The 10,681-nt window shown below is 36.4% G+C and overlaps 1 protein-coding gene across 1 annotated transcript in view; it reads right to left on the reverse strand.

Moving 5' to 3' along the window:
* The window catches only part of LOC140145785 (calcineurin subunit B type 1), a 30,946-nt gene extending 20,638 nt beyond the window's left edge, over positions 1-10,308 (reverse strand). Inside the window, exons 1-3 of the mRNA XM_072167464.1 lie at positions 10,219-10,308; positions 6,705-6,744; positions 6,045-6,221 (exon numbers count right to left, since the gene is read on the reverse strand). Coding sequence (XP_072023565.1) covers positions 6,045-6,221; positions 6,705-6,744; positions 10,219-10,221 — 220 coding nt within the window. The 5' untranslated portion in view covers positions 10,222-10,308. The remainder of the gene's footprint in view (positions 1-6,044; positions 6,222-6,704; positions 6,745-10,218) is intronic.
* Positions 10,309-10,681: the final 373 nt, after the last annotated feature.

Raw genomic sequence — 10,681 nt, forward strand, 5'->3', positions numbered from 1 at the left:
TTTAAATTAACGTGCTGTTGATGCTACAAAAACTAAAACACGCGCTGCCACAAATAATACGAAAAAGGGTTATCATTTATTTATTTATTTATTTTTATTTATTTCTTCTTTAACCTGGGACATGCAATCAGTGACCAGCACTGTTCTCCCTTGCTGCCCAGGATACAACACAGATAAACAACAAACATGAATTTAAAAGTATTTAAAATATACATAAAAGTCATAAAATTAATACCATATAAATTATACACATACTAGGTACAAGAAATTTAAATAACATATGATAATTACATTTACAATGTGCTACATAAAAGAGATATTATTGCAAGTTAGTATATATGTTCTTGAAAACATTTGCATTGACAGGAAGGGGATTTTTGATGTTTCGGGAAAGATCATTCCAGGCCTTAGCCCCCCTGAACAGGAAAGTTCTCTTGCCAGTCTCAGTGCGCATCTTATTTATAACCAGATTCCCAGCGGTCGATGATCTGAGAGTATGATTGCTATAAGCATCAATACACTTGGTGAAAATATTGACAGGTTGGGGGTACCAGCCCCCAAGACATTTAAAAACATTGAGACAGATATGATATTTACGACGATTAGAAAAAGTTTCCCAGTTTAGGGAATCAAAGACAAATTGAGTTGGAGTGCGATTGGGACACCAATGATTGCTCTACCGAGACGCTTTTTGATGGCGATCCAACCTGTTCAGGAGAGTTAAGCCTGCATTTGACCAAATTAGATCACAATAATCAACTTTAGGTAAAACAACAGATGTATACAACAACTTCAGGGTGTCAACAGCTAAAAACTTTCTGATACGGTAAAAAGACCAATATATTTATAAAGTGACATGCAGATTTTATCAATTTGGTGTTCCCAAGTTAACCGCTGATCAAAAATAATGCCAAGATACTTAAAATGTGGGACACACTCAAGGGGCTGATCATTGATATGAACAGTAAGAGGACCAGAGGATGCAAGTTTACGAGCAGATCCAAACAGCATAGTTTTGGTTTTATTAACATTCAATGTGAGCCTATGTTGGTGAAGCCATTTAGCAACACTTTGCATACCAGAATTCAATACATTATTTACTTCATCAATGTTTTTACTGGCAAAGAAAATGGCAGTATCATCAGCATAAAGGTTTATTTTGCAATTCTTGACTACTGTAGGGAGATTATTGATATATATTGTAAATAAAAGAGGCCCCAGGATTGACCCCTGGGGTACCCCAAATGTCACAGGTGCAAGTTCAGAAAGTGAATTACCTACTTTGGTAGCCTGTTTTCTTTCACCCAAGTATGAGGAGAACCAGCATAGTTCCAGTCCACAAACACCAACACTCTGAAGCCTCGAGAGCAAGATCGGGTGATTGACCGTGTCAAAGGCCTTTTTCAGGTCTAAAAAATGGCCCCACATAACTACCACGATCAATGTGATTTAAAATGTAATCTGTTACATCAGCAAGAGTGGTGAGTGTTGAGTGTTTGGGTCTGAAACCACCCTGTTCAGGACATAAAATGTTATTTTGAGACAAAAAAACATAAAATTGATCGTAGACAAGTCTTTCAAAGATCTTCATGATCACCGGAATAACAGAGATGGGCCTATAGTTGCTGGATACATCACGGGGCCCATCTTTATAGATAGGACTCACTCTACTTTGTTTCCAAACTGCAGGAACAACACCTGTCTGAAGGCTGAGATTAAAAATATGAGCAAGAGGTGTAACAAGAGCACTAGCACCAGCTTTCAGAAATTTAGTATTGACACCATCAAGACCAGTGGCCTTTTCAGTGGGAAGTGATCTAAGAATCTTTGAAATACTTTCTTCCGTAATAATATTAAAATTAAAACTAGCAACACAATTATTTGTCCTGGTTGGTAAAGGTAAAACATTTGTGTTGGTACCAAAATTATCATCCAATTTCTGCCCAATGGTGGAAAAGAACTTATTCATGACACTGGCAATTTCCATTTTATCACTGACAGTGTTATCTCCGTCAAGCATAGAGGAGATAGTTGACTCTGTGTTACTAGGAAGCAGGGTTTTGATGGTTTTCCACAGCTTACGAGGATTATTCTGGTTGCTGGATATTGTATTACAAAAATAGTTTCTCTTTAAGATATCAGCCATATTATTGAGTTTATTACGCAAAAACCGTGCCTGCTTCCAGTCATCAGGATGTTTAGATTTCTCTGCTTTAGTACGAGCAGACAGGCATTTTCTACGAAATTCCAAGTACTCATTGGTAATCCAATTGGGTTGATTTTGATTGATCTTAATTCTTTTGATGGGAGCATGTGTCTCACAAACAGGGCTAAGTAGACCAAGAAAAATATCCAAAGCTAAGTCAGGACAGCTTATGCAACTAACAGCTTGCCAAGGAACATGAATGAGGTCATTCAGAAACTCGGTCTCATCAAAACGCCTGAATGATCTAGCCTCGATATAACGAGCATCACGTTTGACTCTACCAGCTTTCCTGGCAGCATAAATTATGGAATGATCACTGAGAAAACATGGGACAACACCATTTTGATGGTACATTTCTGGTCTACTTGTCCAGATGTGGTCAATATATGTTTGACTGTGATTTGTTATTCTTGTAGGATCTTTAGTGATTAGGTTCATATTATGATTCGACATTGTGTTCTGGAGCCTGGACCACTTAGACTTCTCAGCAGATGTTTTGGCATGCGAGTTACAATTAAAATCACCAAGGCAAATCAGCTCAGCATGATTATTTCTGTTGTTAGAAGAGTGAATTTCTTGGAAAGCACTATCATTTGGATTTTGTCTTTAAAATTGCTTTTATTCATCGTAACAATAATACTAATAAAGGAAACCTAGATTATTTATGAGAAAATAAACTTAAAATATTAAAAATTGAATATTGTCAGGTTGTGATAAATAATTAAATAAACACCGCACATTAGCGGCACGTCGTCGTTGTAAACAAATCAATCGGGACTTCCCAGGCCATGTGATCAAACAGCTGTATAGCGATCGCTCGGAAAGCATGCAAAAGTGCACGATTTCCTGACGTTGCATTTACAAATATTGCAGAATTTACTTCAATTCTCAGCAGGTGGGTCAAAATTGTGGGGCTTTTATTATCTTAAAAATATAAAAGAATAAAAATTCCTTATTTTTATCATCAATTAAGGATAAAATTTTGAAGTTTTGTCTGCGTCCAAATGCATGTGACATGGACGCAAAATACTTGATTAGCCATGTGAATTTGCGTCCAAATTATATATATGGAAAGAAATAAAGATTAAAGAATGAAGGTCCCAGTAAATGTGTCATCTGTTAATTCTGTTTGCCACCCATTGTGACTAACTGCCAATTGTATTGTTATTCTTAAGTGGATTTTCCAAGAAGGTGAGACCTTTCTCTCTTCCAATATAGATAAGAGCGGAGAGCCTAAGATGGTATCCAGTGTTTGATTTTTGTCTATTTTTTAAAGCATAGAGTAATCTGTGAGAAGACAAGAAAATACAAAAAAAATGATAAAAATGGTGAAAAAAAATGCTACTCAAAATTTTGGAATGCTACTCAAATCTGAGAGTGAGTAGCAATTTTTGCTACACAAAAAAATAGATGAAAATCGAACACTGTTTGTGTTACATTTATTTATGCCCTGTATTAGCACTCACCATAAAAATAAGGAGATCCAAATATTACTTTGTGTCAATGTAACAAAGCTTAGAATCACAAATTTTAAAAACAAGTAACACTGAACAGTGTAGCTGATTGCCTAAATTACAGTTACAGAGGCATTGATTTGCCAGAAAATGTCATGGGTAGGTTTGAAAATTGTTTTCACCTTGAAACGTGGACACACTTATGAATAAAAGCCCAGTAATCGTGGACATACAATAACCATGGACAAACAATAACCAAAGACATCCACAGTTTTTTGACCCTGCTCAATCGAGGGTAGGGCCAAGGGTAATGGTGTGGACAAATCTTGGATGCAGGGATTGAGTTTTAAGGCGTGCGAGTGCGATTCGCACGCGCCGCACGCCTGAATATACGCCGAGGGGTGCGATTTTTCAGCACACCTAAAAAAAAAAATTTTTATTTTTATTTAGAATGTCCCTGAACTTAAAAATATCCTGAAATATTTTTAATTTTTTTTAAAACTTGAAAAAAAAAATTACAAAGATTTAAAAAATTATAAATTCATGTTCAAAATAGGCAAATTTATAATTGATGTTCACATTACAACCTATTTATGAAGTAAAGAAGCATACAAAACAAATGCATTTTAAAATCATTCATAGATTATTATGTGAACATAATTTACAAATTTGCCTATTTTAAACAAGAATTTATAATTTTTTAAAATCTTTTTTGTAATTTTTTTTTTTTAAATTAAAAAAAAATTCCAGGGACATTCTAAAGTTCCAGGGACATTCTAGGGACATTCTAAATCCAAAAAAAAAAAACTAATTAAAAAAAAAAAAATTACAAATGACACTAGCAATAAGTCCAAAGTCCAGGGACATCTATGCAGTATACACCATTCATTACCCCAGAGCTTTTACCATGGCCATTTAAAAAAAGTACATGTATGTTGTCACAATTGCTAAGTTTTAGCTGAAAATGAAATCATAGTCATACACCAGTTTTGAAAAAAGCACACCTTGGTTTATTTAGGTGTGCGATTTGCAGCACACCTAAAAGCACACCTCGGGTTATCCAGGCGTGCGATTTACAGCACACCTGTCACATTGCAAAACTCAATGCCTGTGGATGCCAAAGCAATCCTCACAAGTCAAAGAGCCCATCTCTTTTTCCTTGGTATTTGGACCAGACGCCCTTGAATTAACTTGTTGGGGGGTGAGGATTCGCCACTCCTAAACAACTAGCGTTTTGTCTCCCCAGCACTGTATTATCATACTATTACCAATGTATACACCTTGGTGGGAGAGACAATACTGTCCAAGTGCACAACACACCCTGTCACTGCCCAGATTTGAACCCACAACCCTCCACCATAGTTGATAGTAGGGCTCAACCGATTATTGGATCGGATATCGTATAGGCCCGATATTTGCGATATCGGTATTGGATCGGATATAGGTAAAAACCAATGCATCTATTATAGATGAAGAGGTAAATATTAGTTAATGGTTTGTATAAGGATAACAAACTAATTTTTTCAAATTTTTTTTTTCAAATTAACTGAATGATCCTAGCACTTCATAATTTTTAACTTTATTTTTTTTTACAGATATCGGATCGGATATCGGCTGAAATTTTATAAAATCGATATCGGATATCGGATCGGTAGACAAATGCCATATCGTTAAGCCATTTGAATGATTTCTTAGCTCAAGTCAGGTCAAGTCACTGTACAAAGTCAATGGGTCGAATCAGCTGAATATCACTCAGGTCAGTCACCTCATTTTACCTCGAGTCACAAATCATGACTTGTTACAACTCTGCCCTTCACTTATGAGTCGAAACCCGTACCGCTGTCAAACACTTAATGGGAGAGGGTGGCTAAAACTGATCATAACAGCCTGACAAAAATGTATATTGTGCATAATTATACTTGACAATGGGGCAGTATTCAGTGAACTGCTCTTTTCAGAGCCATCAAACCTTTTGACATTAGCAGATAGGCGAAGTCTGCTTGTTCTCTATTGACACATGGCAATCTTCAGTGAACGTCTCTTTTCAGAGCCACCACTTATTTACAAAGGACAGTCTTCAGTGTTAAACAGCTCTTTTCAGAGCCACAAAAAACTTTCAAATTAGCAGATCTAGGCGAGGTCAGCTTGTTGACAAGGGGCAGTCTTCAGTGAATGACTCTTTACAGAGCCATCTGTATGCAAGGGGCGGCCTACATGTCTCATACTTAAAGGTATTTTGTCCTAAAGAAGTTAGAGCTACATGTACTCCTGACGAAACTTGACATTTTCTAAACTTGTCAGACAGCGAATCCACTAAAAACTTACTAATTGTTATGAACTTCCGTCATATAAAACTTTCCCACAATATAATTGTACTAGCTTACCTTTAAAATCTACTTCTCCATTTTGGTCTTCGTCAAATATATCTATGACTCTTTGCACAAGGGGATTCTGCTGCAATTCTGGTAGCGACATAAATTCTTCTACACTCAGTGAGCCGGAGTTGTCCAAATCTAGTTTCTTAAAACGTTTTCCTAATCTTCTTATTTCTTCCGCATCAACTGTGGAGATACAATAGGGTAGTAAAATATTCAGCTCTGAGGTGACAAAAACCCTGTTCTACTGGCGGGCGGACGGACCTTTCAAGTAGGGTCGGTCGGTCAGTTGGTATGTTCCATGTGAGCCATTAGGCGAATCATGACGGTATGAGTTTCTTCTGGGTTTTGTCAATTTTTTGTCAGTTTTTGCCAATTTGACAAATTTAAAGTCTAAACAAGCAAATAGATTTCATGAATATCACTTTATTAGTTTATTTACCAGATAAAAACATAAGTAACTTTCAACATGACAACACAGAAAAACAGAGGTCATACTGAAGGAACTGGGGTCAGGTAACATCATTTTTTACCAGTTACTGGCAAAAACTGAACACTGCAGTTGGACGGAATCGCCATTGGGCCGTTAACAAAACAAAAATCCCTCCCTACCTATCCTATTTATTTATTTGTTTTTATGTTATGTCAATTTTTGACCTAAGTACTTACAATTTGAGCACATCTCCATGGGCAGTGACGCTTCGTTCCCCTGTACGATGAAAAAAAGAAAGAAAATATTTTATTGCAATTTATGATATGGCCATGCGTTTTAACCTCGCCGACTTTTCGTCACACCGATTTTTGAAATTCTCAACACTCTTTCACCTTCAAATGCCCATATTTTTCCAATCATACCCCCCCAGCATGATAAAAGTATACATTTTCTGAAAGGAAATTGAACAAGGAATCCAACAAGAGCCTCAGAAACACTGTCAGATGTAAGGTTCTAATGCTGCCTTTATGTAAATGAGACAAAACATCAACTGAGAGTGGTACAGGGGTATAATGTCACCAACATTTCTGTGAACAACATTACCCCTGCAACTTATTTTATGTCATTTTCTAATAGATCAGAGTAAGGGCTTTCCTGCAATATAAAAAAGTATGGGGGTTATCACTTTTGTAAAATGATACAACCCTTCAAAAAGTGACCTAAATAGAATTAATTTTTCTTATTGTCTTGGAGAACATTGGCCTGTCACATACAGTACCCTATAGCAGCTAACTATTCTAACTTTGTACAAAATAAAAGTGTAGATAATAATGTCAGCTTTCTTTTGATACCAAATTTATTGATAAACACTCATTTTAAAGGAAAATGGCAACACATTTGCACACCGACTGCGAGGCTCCCAAAATGAAAACTTCGCTTACAGTTTTGTGCAGAGTGCCCCGCTACCTCCACCACCCCTGCCTTGGCCAATTGGATGAGTCCCATTCTATAGATGTTCAAGATATCATATTGACACCTTTCCATAATTAATAATTGGTGTTTTAGCTGTCATTTGATACCAAATTTACTTTCAAATCTTTTTTATTCCAATGATACATTAAAAAAACTAATGACCACAGTGAAAAATGTGACGCCACTCACCCATTTTTAGATGTCAAGTTCAAAGCACTTGCCCCTAACATTAGCGCAAAGCAATTTATTGTTTCAACTATTTTACAGAATAAAAGTTCAGATAACAATGTCAGCTTTCTTTTGATACCAAATTTATTGATATGCACTAGTTTTAAAAGAAAATGTCAAACTTTTTGCACTGTGAGGCACCAAAAATAAACTTTTCCATTGAGTTTGTACATAGTGAGCCGCTGCCACATGAGCCGCTGCCACCACCACCCCTGACTTGGGTCATTGGATTGAATGCCATTCTGCTTCTGTTCAAGATACCTTCATGTAACTTTCCATAGTTCCTCATTAATATATTACATGTAGCTTTCATTTGGTACCCGGTACCAAATTTATTGCCATAGCTTCTTTACTTTCAAAGATATACTCAAAAAACAAAACGATAATGGTGAAAAGTGTGACACCACCACCCTTTTTGGGTGTTCAGGTTAAAACGCATGGCCATATTCGCTATTACCCCTCCATGGTTATCGACATGCTTTTCATGCTTTTGTTCCAACATGTCAATAGAAGGTTGGCAACTGGAGAAATCCTGCTACTATTACTAACAAAAAATTTATAAGCGTTTTTTTTTAAGCTGGATAAAATTGGTTTTACTGGTTTTAATTACTTTTGCTTCTATTGAACAGCTAGCATGCATACTAATTCAATGTTATGTTTTAAAATCAAAGTTAATGTTTTTTATGAATTAATATTTTCCCCTTTGAGTGCATTTAGAGTGATTCAGGTTAGAAAAGAATTTAGGGAAGGATGTGGCCAGTGTGGTAGTGCGAGGATAAAATTAAAATTTTCTGGAAGAATAGATATACATGGAGGGCGCACCTGTGCATTATTCATAGGTTTTAAATGAGTCTCACTTGTTTGTACCCGGAGTCAAATTGTACTTGTAATAATTCACACGTTTTGAGATGCTGATGCGTTTAAAACGCACTAAGCCCCGCAGGGGAGAAGAGTGCATTAGACCCATCAACATCTCAGTTGTGCATTTTGTACAATTTCTCGAGCAACGAGTGATAGACGCATTTATTAACCTATTCCATATAAACACAAGAAAAAAATCCCAATATTTATGCTATCTAAATTGTTGCGGTAAAAAAGTATTAAACATTTGCTGGAAAATACAAAGTATGATAAATGCATCAACCTGAAAGAAAAATGAACACGTCAAAAAATCACTGCGCATAGTAAGCAGCAAGGTCTTAGCCAGCCATGAGTCCACTCGTCTTTAAGACGGGCTAATAATCTAATTTTAGACAGGTGGATTTAATGTTTACTCAACTTTCGTACGGGTCCCCCCGCTAGTATTATATAAAGCTGAACAAACTTTAGACCTAATTCTAATTGATGATTTTCATTATCTGTTGCAAGGTCAAACTTGCACGAGAAGCAAGGACTTAGGCAGCCAGCCGTGTTTCGTGTAGGAGTGTTTTACACACCAAATTGTAAACACACCCAGTTGTTGCCTACATGGCCTATACTTTGTACACAAATCTTAAATTTACACACCCAGTTTTTTTTTATTCACACACCCAAACCTTCAAATTATGCTCTGTCGAGAAGTCTAGCCAAGAATTTGCTCACCGATAGCTTCACATTCTAGGCTAGAGACCATTCACCATTGCATTCAAAATCTAGTCGATTGGCTGAAGCATGACACCGTGTAAAGCAATGGAAGTTGAAAAGTAAACACAGCCGATCGATCAAGACAGGCGATCGCATTAAAAATGTTGCTAAAATTACACTTCAGCAAAATTTTAGACTGTCCAAAATAGCAAAATCTTGCTCAAAAGATACAGTTGAGTTGACTCATCGACATCGAAATAACTTTCATCCAAATATCAACAGTAACAGAATAAATAACCTCCAGTGCAAAAAACTACACTGCTGTCCGACCGAAAAACCATAGCAAAGCACTCTCATTGAATGCGAAACTATCGTGTGCAAATTCGAAGCTAGAGTTCTCGAGTAAGGTCAAACATCACTGAACATGAAGGTTCCTCTAATGCGTTAACCATCATTTAATATATACGGGCATGACATCAACGTGTGTATAGGATCTTGTGGAAACTAATACAATAATAAATTTGTAAAAGGAATTCTGCAACAAATAATAATTTTTTTTTTTTTAATTCATCATAAACATGTACATGATTATCAAATGACAACAGACAGACAAATGCATGATTGCCAAGTTTTAATAATTTTAAGCCCTTCAAAACAAAACCTGTGAATTAGATACAACAATGGCTAAGCAAATCAGCTATTCTAATTTCGGGTTAACAATATAAATATATTGTTAACACAATTTTCGCAGTTGATTCGAAAGCTAGGTTGGGTGTTGTTTACACGAAAATATTTGGCTACTGAGCTGATGAACCGGTTGTACTGTACAAGACTGTGAACTCTAGGCTCTCAGTAGCACGACAATTTCACCCATTTTCTCAAAAGCATTCACATTACTACCACACAAGTATGCACAAGAACATTCTTCCGCAGTTCAAAATTTACAATTTGTATGAATCGGTGTACAAAAAATCGTAATTTACGTACCATTTTTGCTGGTTGTGTTGAGCTTCGTACACAACGTAATGGGTTTCGAGGGAGAAATCAGGAAAGTGTCAACATCCGGGTGTGTGCTTGACCTTTCGGTGCGTAGTCTCTTTCGCGTCGTTCAACATTGCTGCATCAGCTAGCTGGCAACCTGCTCAAATCATGGGCCCAGAGTAGACTATGCCATAGTCGTTTTTTGATAAATAAAACATGTCGAGGGTTGACAAACAGAAGGCCTTAACTCAAAAAGTGCCTTTTTTGAGAAAAAATGAGGAAAAATAATATTTTGCATTGAAATGTGACCAAGTACGGTATTATTGTGCTATAGATGCAATAGGAAGTTAATTGAGTTAAGGGTTTAAGAATCTGTGGGTATATTACAGATTATTTTGGTACCAAAATCTCTAAATGGCCAAAAGTGAGTTAAGGCCTTCTGTTTGTCAACGCTCGATGTTCTGGTTCT

This window comes from Amphiura filiformis, chromosome 2 (genome assembly GCF_039555335.1).
Source record: "Amphiura filiformis chromosome 2, Afil_fr2py, whole genome shotgun sequence".
NCBI classification, from domain to species: Eukaryota; Metazoa; Echinodermata; class Ophiuroidea; order Amphilepidida; family Amphiuridae; genus Amphiura; species Amphiura filiformis.